General features: G+C 32.7%; 1 protein-coding gene across 1 annotated transcript in view; it reads right to left on the bottom strand.

The window, feature by feature from the left end:
* Window positions 1–2,052: 2,052 nt before the first annotated feature.
* Window positions 2,053–12,695, bottom strand: part of APPBP2 (amyloid beta precursor protein binding protein 2) — a 47,608-nt gene continuing 36,965 nt past the window's right edge. The window contains exons 10-13 of the mRNA XM_006924910.3: window positions 11,353–11,438; window positions 9,529–9,719; window positions 8,505–8,670; window positions 2,053–6,553 (exon numbers count right to left, since the gene is read on the bottom strand). Of these exons, the coding sequence (XP_006924972.1) occupies window positions 6,300–6,553; window positions 8,505–8,670; window positions 9,529–9,719; window positions 11,353–11,438 (697 nt within the window). The 3' untranslated portion in view covers window positions 2,053–6,299. The remainder of the gene's footprint in view (window positions 6,554–8,504; window positions 8,671–9,528; window positions 9,720–11,352; window positions 11,439–12,695) is intronic.

Below are 12,695 nucleotides of genomic sequence, written 5' to 3'. Positions count from 1 at the left end.
AACTCTCACCTTTTGATAAAAGCTGCTGTTAGCTAAATCGTATTTCTAAAAAGTTAAAGATTTGAGTGATCAAATATATACTAAGTTAACTTCATTCCAGTCAAAAAGCATCAAAGGTAGTTTTTAAATAACTCGTCTTTTTTTTTCCTTGTGTAGAGAAATTTGATTACTCTGACACCAACATAACAGATGCAGAATATGGACTGGCAGTGGATCGTAGCCAGCAACAGTAAAGAAAAATACTCAAACTATTTAAGTAGCATCAAGAATGAAAAACAAAGCCTGATTCTGTGCTGAGCAGGATTTTAAATGCAAATAAACTTTGATATGTTACATCAACATTCCAATTCAGAAAGTCACTCACAGATTTTGCAAACTTTGTATATCATGCCTAACTGCTTATGCAAGCTGAAAGCCTTTGCCCTGAAATTTTTAAAATTGTGCTAATTCAATATTTACCATCTTATTTTTAAGTGTACAGTTCAGTAGTGTTAACTATACTCATTGTTGTATAACCAGATTTTCAGAAATTTTTCATCTTGCAAAACTAAAACTCTACCCATTAAGCAACCACTCCCCATTTTCTCTTCCTCGGAGCTCTGACAAACCATCAATCTACTTTGTTTCCGTAAGTTTAACTACTTTATATACACCATATAAGTGGAATCATACAGCATTTACTCTCTCTCCACTCCCTTTTGTGACTGGCTTATATCACTTAGCATAACGTCCTCAAAGTTCATCCATATCATAGCATGTCAGAATTTTATTCCTTTTTAAGGCTGAATATTTCATTGTATGTATATATCACATTTTATTTATCCATTTATCTCTCTATGGACATTTGAGCTGCTTCCACCTTTTGGCTATTGTGAACAATGCTATGAACATAGGTGTATGAATACTGGTTCAAGGTCCTGCTTTCAATTCTTTTAGGTATGTACCTAGAAGGATTGCTAGATGACATGGTAATTCTATTTTTAATTTTTTGAGAAATCACCTCTTTTACAAAGCACCATTCTCACCAATAATACAGATAATAGCCATCCTAATGTTTGCCTTGAATTTTCAAACAATAAAGGTGTATAAAGTGGGTGTGGTTTGCTAACACACCTAGAATAGTGTTAGTCAACTATGTAAATTTGTTAAATAAATGCACAAATCAACAAAGTTTATAAGCTCAAAATGGTCTTACCTTTTAAGTTATGATTATATAGTAATGGCCTTAACAAAGCTTTAAATAAAATGCTGCGTTAAGCACCAAGAGAGAACTCAGGCCTTACGGGAAGCCTCCCTTGTCCATTGAGCTTCACAGATGCTTTAATGCAGGGAATGGCATTCCATATAAAAGAGGGAACAGTATGTTCAAAGTCATGGAGAAAAGGAAAAAAAAAACTTATATTGTTATCATTGAAGGTGGCAGGTTTGATGAAGCCAGTGTTATTTATTCCAAGTGATATTGTGATTTTGTCTAAATGTTGATTAATATTCCTTATCATCTTTTCAAATTTGGTTTTACTTCCTGTAACTGTTTTGAGTGCTTAAGATTCACGCTGTTACATGGTGGAATTTTTAAAAGGCCAAATATGACCCCACCATTCATGTGAGGAAATGAAACTCAAAGAGGCTTATGATGACAAATCTCAGATTCTTCCTGTTCAGTGGCAGAGCTAGAACTGACACCCAAACCCACGATTTTCTCTACTATGAAAGCCAGCAGAATTTCACCAGGTCTCATCACCTATTTTCAGCCTTTGAGTTAGAAGACTGGGGAAAAGAATGATGTAGTTATTTTTGTAAAGTTTAAAATCTCCCCTGCACTAATGTAGTGTTTTGTCTTTTCCAAAGTACTTTCATGGGCACCATTTCTAAATGCTGTTACCATGTGCCTCCTCTGCCACATATCTTACTTTTCTTGAACCCGAGCACTTCTGTTCTAGTTCCAACAGTTTCTCTCACACTGTTCTCTAATGAACACAAGTCTGCAATGTTTAAATAATCCCAAGTCCCAAACAAAAGTGATCAAACTAAACTGGAAACAGATACACTATGAATGCAGGAACACTATATTTATTAAGTCAATAATTCATTTTTAGCAATACAAGTACAGAATATATCACAATGTTGGTTACAAACATACTTAGTATGGTTTAATGGTTTACAAATAATGGTGGGCACTACAAGTTTGTGATAAGGATAAGAAAAGGTCATTCTGACACAATGAAGAATTGTCTTTAAAAAACCTATCAATAACCTTAGATATTTCTATAGAAATTACTGTGGCACTATTAGTAGGGATTTTCATGTAAAGAATTGTTAGTGACTTGCTTTTGTTTCATTAAGACCTTTTTGAGTCTATTAAACTAATATCCCGTTACTTAATAAAGTATAAAAATAGTACTGACCTGGTAATATTTAATAAAATGTAGCATTCATTCACATCATAAAAGTAGAACTAAATTGAAAAGTTTTAGTTACCATGGCAACATATCTTCCCATAAAAGGAATATACAGAAATGAGTAATGTTACACAAATTGTACCTGCAAGTTATTTAGTGATCCAACACTTAACTTGTGCACCACAAACCAAGTTTTCTAGATATCTATATATAGCATATATTTTTAATCTTAAATTTTACTTTTGAAAAAAATGTACACTTCAACAAACTCACTAAGGCCACTCATGCTATCAATACCTAGGATTGAGTAAAGAAGAGTATTATTTAATAAATCCTAAAGCACACTTCTTCAGATCACCAACAGGGTAAAACCAGTTTTCTGCCTAAAACATTCCTGAGATTTGTGGACAATACAACTACTAGTGTTCAAGCTATAGATTAATCCAAATGTCAGTTTTTAAAAAATGAATTTCCTAGCAAGATCTGAGGTCTTCCAAAGCCAAGAGGTAAAATATGTCAATTTTTAAAGTAAAACTAAAACTCTTTTTAAAAAAGTTTGCACTTATAAGTATTTTTCCAGTAGTGACTTTGCCATCCAGAAAAAGAAGTTTGGAAGTAGCAGGGTTGCACATTCTGGGGGGTAAAAAAATCAACTAGCAGTTAACTATACCTGCTACTTAGCAAACCATTCTTTCAAAAGTATGGCCAAAGCTTCAATCATGTTTTAGATACGTGTTTATTGTTTAGCGTTCTGTCTGCACTAAACGGAGCAGCCAAGTGGCAACTCTTATTATTTATAAGATTGCAGCCTTTGCACTTAATTTTCACCATATTATGAACTCTTCCCAAATAGCCTAGGAACAAAAGTCTTTGTTAAATCTTTTATTTTCACAAGTGAAAGCATACTGGGATTACTACACAAGAGTTATCACAAAGCAATATTAAATTTGTTCTTAAGCAGAGACAGAGCTTTGATGGTAATGAGGGTCCTAATGCTTTGAGCAGTCAGCTTTGGCGACCCATAAACATTATGGTCTAAAATCCCAACTGGCTCCATTAAATTGAATGCAGGAGTGACGGACCACCTGTGTGGTACAAATATTATAGAGCTCCCTGATGCACTCAACTGAGTAGCATCCAACTTTAGGAAAAGAGTGAATAAGAGAGAAGAAATGAAGCCAGGGAGGACGAGACCAAAGACCCTTTATTTAACATTACTTTGCTGAACTTCCAGAAGAATCTTTAAGTTAGTGTAGGCTTCCTTACACACAACCTCACTATATGAGAAAAGTTTGTGGAAGCTATTACCTATTGTGAGGTAAATTTTTGAGACTTTTTTAAACTCTAGAAATGATGGTGACATTTACCTCCCTAATTTATCCTAAACATCCCTATTAAAAGGATAAATCCTACACTTTAAATTATTAGGGTATTATTCTTCACTAGAACCAGAAATAATAGCATATTAAATTATACTGCTAACAGAAACTGGAAATCTCTTCTCTTAACCTAGAGTATTTGCATGAAATCAAAGGGCATGGATTTCCAAAAACTACATTAAAGGAGTGGTAATAAGGGGAAACTACTAATAATGATTTTTTTTTTTAAGAAAAAACTGGCTGCCAGTTAACATTATCACCCTGTGATCCTAGGCTTCTAAATAACATGTTGCTTTATCACTGAGAGTGAGCTAAGTTCAAACTGAATTAGAGAGGATGAGGCCTTAAGTAATTTGCTTGATTTTATCCTAGGAAATACTACATGTGCACAAAACCAAAAAATATAGATTAAAAAAAACTTCATATAGAAACATAAGTTTCAAAATATTTATTGAAAAACAATTTACCATGACAGTCCTATACCACAAACATACCACAGGACTCTAAATAACCAACAAAAGTATACAAAGTCTATCCTGAAAATGTCTTTGGAGGTATTAAATACATAGGCCTGTGAGGATAGAGCTGAGTAACTTAAAAATGTTAGTCCTTGGTCACACAGACTATTTGGTAATTAATAAAGAAGTGCCTCTTGACATTAGATTGTAATTAACTGGGAGGGGAGAGGTGCAGGTGTGCCAATGCACTCTTCAAAACTGAAAATAACTTGATTTCAGGAATAAACTCAGATTCTGAAATCACATAGTTATTATCTTAGGATCTGGACTTGCTTCATCTGTTTAGGTACCTCCCCCGGTCAATCCCCTCCTGGGAACTTAAAAACACTGGCTCATAACCAACAAGCCTGCAAATAACAGTTGAAAACAAGGTTATATATGGGAAGTTCAAAATCAAATTTATCTGGAATCTCCAATTAATTTTTCTGTATTCAATATGGTGTTTAGATTTTTTCCCCCTCACCCCAACGTGCATGTTGAAAAAAAACCAAAATTCGACACACATCCACTCATCCATTGGACTGCTCCAAGCGTTAGCCAGGAGTAGCATCTCTAACAGCCAAGTCATGAACCCCTGAAAATAGGGGGAAAACCCTGATTCTTAACTATAGAGGCACCAAATAGGCCACTATAATAAGAACTGAGGTAACAGCAAAAGATCTTTTTATTTCTTGGATTGCTACATGTCACACTTCTCAAATTTGAATATTACCTCACCATTAAATAACCCGACTGGCTTAAAAAAAATATCAAAACCCAATAAACAGAAAGACAAGTTAGTAAAATAGATATATCATTAGGGAATCTTTCCATATGACTTGAATTTCAAGTAAAATTATCTAGTTGTACTATTTATCATAAAAATGAAATATTCTAAGACTTGCTTATTTGGGGGCATTTTTTTCCATTAATCCCCATAAACCATAAAGTAACTAAAGTAAAATTCCCATCCGGACAAGAACTATTTCATTACTCTTAGCCAACATACTTGTTAACTGCATTGATTATTAGGGTAACTTTTAAAATGAGAGGGATGGCTGCAGCAGATATTTATAGACTTGCTTATGGCACTGCCATCTGTGTACCTCGACAAAAGAAATTGCCAAATTTCCCTAGTTTGGTGTTTATTACATGAATATAATTTTTGCATTATCACTTTTTATTATACATCTAAATGAAATTATTCTACTGATAAAAGTATAGGCAGGGGCTAAAATAATAATCTAAAGCCTCTGGTCCAAATAACCCCTTAACCCTTTCTACATTAGGCTGGTCCTTTTTAGATCCTCGTGGTCCTGTTAGCAAATGCTATCAGAGTATCTTGCATTGTTGTACCAAAAGAAAAAAAAAAATCGAAGAGTTAAAACTGCTGGTCTATCAGGTTTCCAATTACTTACAAATCAACAGTGGTCCAGGACAGATGAATCTGACAGTCCTTCCTTTGTAATAGAGCTCTGGAGTGGTTGTATTCACTTCTCTGGGTCAGGTAGCCAAACCTAAGTCAGGATGTCCCTCTTCTATTAGTACTTGTGTTAACTTTACTATACTGCATATAAAGATTCCCCCATAAAATTTCTTTATAGTACAGTATTGAATACCTTCACAAGGAAGAATTATATGTTAAAAAGTTGTTAAAATCATCCTTACATAATAAGAATGCAACTCTTTTAAACTCTTAAATAGTTTTATTTTGGGGTTCTTTTTTTCTTTCAGGCTTTCTGCAAAATGAATTATTTTTTAAAAAGAAAAGTTTCCTGTTGTTTGTTCTACTAAGTTGAAAATATGGGCCAGACTACTTATACATGCGGTACATGCTGAATATAACTGAATATATGCTTATTCTTACAGACACTCTGCAAGATAGGGATCACCCAAATAGGGTCAATGGACTGGACCAGTGTTTCAATGCAAATTCCAGCCCCAGAAAACAACATGGTTTTGATTTCACAGTATGAATTCCCTGGAATCTGGGAAAAGGTAAATTGGTTAACTGAGGTTATTCCTCAGCAGCTCGGTCCCTCAACATTCTGAGAAATCAGGAAGGACTGCACCACTTCTTCAGTCGACTGGGGGCTGGTGTTGACGTCTTCAAGAGCATCGGTCACTGAATACTGTCGATCTCGCAACCGGTTCCAGTTAGACAGAACATTGTGATATTCGAACACTTTCTCATAATTTCCAATGGAGTTGTAAAGTTTAATGAGACCTCGGTAATCATATTCTAGTCCACTATAGCCTTCACCAAAAAGTTTCTTCCCTGAAAGTAAAAGAAAGAAAGCTCAAATAACGAAATAACAAGCAGTTTCTACACTAAAATTATAAAATTTCATAGTTTGAAGGACTGATCTGAAGAGATTTAAAGTAAAAAAAAGCAGCACCTTCAATAACAGAAAAATACAAATGCATAAGGTTAATCATTATAACATTTTTTTATAATTGCAAAATATTAGAAACAAAACAGAAGAATGGTTCAATCAAACATGTTACACCCACTCAATGGCATACTATGCATTGTACACATAAGAGGAAGCTCTCAGCTCCCTATGAACTGGCACAGAATGATTTACTGGGTATGTTGTTAAATTAAAAAACAAAGCAAAGTACAAAAATATAGTATTATACTTTAGCATACTATACTATAAAAAAGTACAAAAAGGTAGTATAGTATGCTACCTTTCGTGTAAGAAAGGGAAAATAAAATCTTTATGTATCTGAACACTTGTGCAAAAAGATACACAGAAAGAACAAACTAGAAACTAATGCGATTAGTTACCCACAAGGGTAGAAGAAATTAGGGAAAATCAGACATCTAGGAGCATACTTTTCTATAGTTCTGACTTTAGAACATTAATATTTCACATACTTTAATAAAAGTAAAGATGGGGGAAATGTTATACAAACACAAACAAATGAACCTAATTATCTTTCCAAAGAATAACTACACTGATGAGGTGGCAGGGGGAGAGGGAAAAGAGAGTAATAACCCAGGTAAATTTTGAACACAGTATTCCAAGTATATACTTTCAGGCTAAAGACAAAAGAAAACTGTAAACAAAGACTGAACTCTGAGTAGTAGGTTTGTTTTTCATAGTACTATGGAGTAACAATTCTAAAACTACTTTATGTGCATTTTATGATCAAGCAAATCAATATATTATGGACAATGGGGAATCCACGTATACATGGATATAAGACTTATGACAGGTAGCATAGCAGAGGGGGAAAAAATAGTCTTTTGAAAAAATGGTCCCGCATCAACTACATATCCATATGGAGAAAAAAAAACTGAACCCTACCTCACACCATAAACAAAAATCAATTTCAGGACTGTAGATCCAAATCTGACTGGTAAAACATAGTTTCCAGAAGATAATCTTCTAAAAGAATATCTTCATGACTTTGGGGTAGGAAAGGTTTCTTAAACAGGATATAAAAAGTGCTACCCATAAAATATCAATACATTCGAATACATTAAGTACTTTGAAAAGCACCATCAAGAAATAAGCAATAAAATGAGAGTTATCTGCAATACATATAATCAACTAAGGGCTTGTTATATCCATATTATATAAAGAATTATAAAATAGGAAAATGACAAACAATTTAATATAAAAATGGGAAAGAATTTTAACAGGCACAACATTAGATGATGCCAACAGTATCTTATTTTGTAATATATAAGTCTGAACTGGAAACAATCCAAATGTTTTGAATATCCAGTAACAGTAAAATGGATAAATAATGATATAGTAATCCAATAATATATTATATAGCATTGGAAATTAACAAGCAACAGTAATCTGGAACAACAAACAACACAGATGTATTTCACAATTGGTGTCCGTCCAAAGTAACCAGATATATAAAAAAATACATTGTATGTTTCTATTTATATCAGATTCAAAAACAGGTAAACCTAATCTATGTTGTTAAAGTTAGAAGAAGGGAGGGAGATAGTAATTATATAAATAGTTTAAAATAACTACTTTTGCCTATACTTGACACTCTGTCATATTGTTTATACTGGTTTCAACATCAATAAATCACATTTAGCAAAATGTCCTAGATGATTTTTGGGTGGTTCTTAGAAATCCTTAATAGCTCTAAACTCATTAGAGTCTTAATAATAACACTTCCCTTATACAACATCTAAGACACTGACATGCTGATCTCTAAACAACTGACGAAGAAAATTTAAAATAACATACCAATTGCTATAGATCGCAAATAAAGTTTCTCAGCATTTTCATACTGATTCATGTCATAATTATATAAAGAAGCCAGATGTCCCACTGAAAGGGCTACTTCATAATCTTCTTGACCAAGAAGTTGCTCTTTAATCTGAATTGCTTTGATGTGCATTTCTTCAGCTTCCTGAAAAATAATTAAGCCATATTCATCATTAGATTGTACTTTTTTCATGTCAATAATTCTTATCTAATGAGCAAGGTTCTTCTAAATGCCAAAAACATTTTATGGATGGCATAAGGTAATCAGATTAGAGAACATACTATATTCTTCCAAAAACTGTCTATGAGAAGCATTACTGCTTTGGGGAAGCTATGCATATAACCTAATGATAGCAATATGTTCTATGACAAAAATGGTAAGAGAAGACTTGTCTGGGTAATAAAAAATTATTCAAAGAAATTAACATCAAGATATTCTAAAATGAAATTTATTTCTTTCAATTAACATGCTCTAAAATTTAATTGAATCTTGTGAAGAAACTCCATACTATAGTATGCTAATTTATATGAGTACATTTTATTTTTTGGAGTTTTGACAATTTCTATTCCAACAAACTTAACTCAGGTCATGAAATATGTAGATTCATTTCCAGGTAAAAATGAAAGTCTTAGGCAGCCATTCTCATCTTTATTGTGACACTAAAATGGACGTTATTAAGAATTTATAACCCAAAATTCTAAAAGAAACTAAATTCAGTAAATGTTTATCTCTACAATTAATAACACTTGCAATATCTGATTTTCTTGTATGCAAGGTTTTCTGCTAAATGTTGTACTTAACCTAGCTAAGAGCTATGTTTTAAGTCTAACTAAAATAAGCATATTAGCCTTTATGGTTTGATATATTACTTATTTTTCCATGGTCTGGATTTGTATAATAAGTGTATACTTTATTATTTAAAATTACTAAAGATACATTATTTAAGATTGTACTTTATTACTTAAAATTATTTAGAGAGAAAAATATAGGAAAACATGCCACCTTAAATTTTCTCATTGACTGATAAAGTCTTCCAAGGTTCCCATAATGTTTTGCAGTCTGTACATTAAATTCCCCAAAAGCTTTTTTAGCTAGTTGAAGTGAAGACAGGTGCAAATCATGAGCTTCTTGAAGCAGTCTTTGTTCAGTTTCTTTATTATGACAGTCAATCGCAATCTCCTCTAAAATAAGTGCTGAATAAAAAAGCAATGAAATTAGTGTACTTCCAAAACCATCTATCGAAGCTAATCAGAGCATATAAAATTAAATTCTATAACTGTTTTTTTATATATTTATGTGTGGTTATGGTTTAATATGGGTAGAGATGAAAGCATTCTACTTTAAAGAAAAAATACAGTTTGGGGGTTATTCAATTTTACATAGTATAATGAATTCTAATTTTAAGAAAAACAATGGTATAGATCAAATTATTTTGCAGAATTAATTTATATTTTACTAGACTGTTAAACTTTGCTAATATGAATGTTTTTTAAAGCGAATAGCAAAATTTTTTAAAGTTATGAAACTGGGTCAAGGAGTGCCTAAGCACTGTTGAAAATTTTGAAACCACACTTTTATGAAACATAACCTTTAACCAAATAACAGCGAAAGAACTGGTTTCCTCCTACTCACTTGACCAACCAAAGCAGGCCAGATGACAGTTCAATTTAAAAGTCACATTCAAGACTTTGAAATTCCATTTAAAGTATTACAGATACACACAGTCTTTTACCAGGTAATTTTATTTCTAGGAAAATAGTCCATGTGCATAAAAGTTAAAGATTTATTTCATTGTAGTATTTTTAAAGAACAAAAGGTTAAGAACAGTATTAAAATCCAACAATAGAAGTGAGGTTGAAAACATTAGAGAAAAGGATATATATCTACATGTGCTAACACAGAATAATGATTATATTAAGTGAAAAAAAAAATTATAAAACTAAAAAAAAAAAAAAAAAAGTATTCATTCATTTCATTTTTGGAAGAAAGAAAAAGCCTTAAAAAAACTCACCAGAAATGTTGATTTTGGATTGGTGGGATTTCCGGTGACTTAATTTTTCTCTTTTCTATCTAACTTTTAATTTCTGACATTAATCATGTATTACATGTATCCTTTAAAAATGCAAACCCCCGTTCCAGAATTAAGGTGAAATTTATCCGACATGCATGGAATTACTATGAGGTTCATGATCCAATTATGTTGGCAAATTAAATGCCTTAAATAAAAGGGTCTTGGTGGAGATTAGAAATTAAAATAAGAAAAGAAGTAGGTTAGGGTTAGGGTAAGAGGAAAAAAAAAAAAAAAAGAAGTGGTATTTAGTAAGAGCCTTGCAACATTAAGGGTAATGTAATATGAAAGTGAATTTCAGATTCCTATACTATAGAGCTGAAGGTATGTGAAAAACCCATATTCAGTTTGCTATCCATGTTACTATACAATAATCATTTGTGTTATTCTGCTATCCTCGCAAAAGAAATGAATTAATGCACGTAAAGGGAGGAAGGGAGGATAGACATTCTAGCTTATTAACAATGTTATATGAGAGAAGCAAACAACCTTTCATTATGAACAACTGGAAATTCTTAAGTAGAATTGCAGGCAAATATTTTAAATCAGTGAATTGGCTATTTTAGTAATACGTGGATACAGTCTAATCCTATGCACTACCCCTGAGGAAATGAATAAAAACTCCTATTTTATACCATCTATCATAAATTTAAAAATTTCAGAGATTAGACAACTATTACAATCGACAGCTAAAGACATCTAAAAAAGAAAAAGACATGTATATAAGTATATATTGGAAACTAGATTACAAAGGGTACCTTTCACCCTCTTTGAAGAAGCCAAAAGAAGATGATCTTCAGGTAGGATGTGGGTAATAATACCAATAGCTCTTTCTGCATGAAACCTGTAATACAGATAGAGATACATTCTGACATTTTTTTCCCCACTCTTCCTTCTCAGGCTTCTTTACCTCTCTCCCTCCCTCCCTCCCTCCAACATTGAATCATCACAATTAAACCTTCAGCTCACCATCTGGACAGAAATGTGCAATACAAATAGATATATTCTGGAATCTCTATTTAGTTACAAATAACTTAAACATTTAAAAAAATCACAATTTATAATACTGATAGAATTTCTAAAACTACCTGCAGTAGAGGACAAGTTTTTTGTTTGTTTAAATTCTCATCTGTTGTGGGTGAACTTTTAACATCTGGTGGATTCCATTCTCCTTCAGAATAAACTGTGAAGTTGTTATTACAGCTTACAAAGCTCAACATGATCCTTTACTGGGCTACCTCTCTGACCTCATCTATCAATTTCAGAAACCACCTTGTCTTTCCCCTCCAGTCACAGATAGGCTTAGCAGTTTTCTGAACAAGTAAATCATGCTCTTACCTAGGACTCTCACACTTACTTTACTGTCTCTGGAACGCTCTTTTTTTTATGGCTCTCTCCTCACTGAAAACTATTTCCAGACCAGCCAATACAAAAACCCCTAAATAATCTACCATCACTCTCTTAGCTTACTTTATTCTTCACAGCATGCATCCTTACCTGACACATTTGGTTACTTGTTTATGGCCCATCTAGCCAAACAGACAGTAAGCTATTTGTCTATTTTATCTGCTAGTTCCTCTCAAACCTCTCTGAGCCTTCTATCCCCATCTTCCAAGTAATCATTATTTTTTCTCAGGTCTTCTAATTCACTAATTGTCTCTTTACTTGTGTCTAATCTATTTAACTTGTCTACTGAGTTTTGATGTCAACTACTATTTTCCAAATTTAGTATTTTATTTTTTTATAATAGTTCCTATTAAGATATAACTTATACCACAGTTCGCCTATTTACAGTGTACAATTCAATGATTTTTAGTATATTCACAGAGTTGCATATCCATTACTACAATCAATTTCAGAATATTTCCATCACCCCAAAAAGAAACTCTGTGCCCACTGGCAGTCACTCTATCTTTTCTTCCAACCCCCCAGCACTAGGCAACCACCTTTACTTTTTGTCTCTATGGATTTGCCTATTCTGAACATTTCATATAAACAGAACCATACAATATGTGGTCCTTTGGCTTCTTTTACTTAGTATGTTTTCAAAATCTATCCATGTGGTAGCATGTATTGGATGTTTTATTTTTAAATCTATTTT

The sequence above is a fragment of the Pteropus alecto genome, unplaced genomic scaffold, assembly GCF_000325575.1.
Source record: "Pteropus alecto unplaced genomic scaffold, ASM32557v1 scaffold98, whole genome shotgun sequence".
In the NCBI taxonomy this organism is placed as follows: Eukaryota; Metazoa; Chordata; class Mammalia; order Chiroptera; family Pteropodidae; genus Pteropus; species Pteropus alecto.
This window is presented reverse-complemented; position numbering and strand designations above follow the sequence as displayed.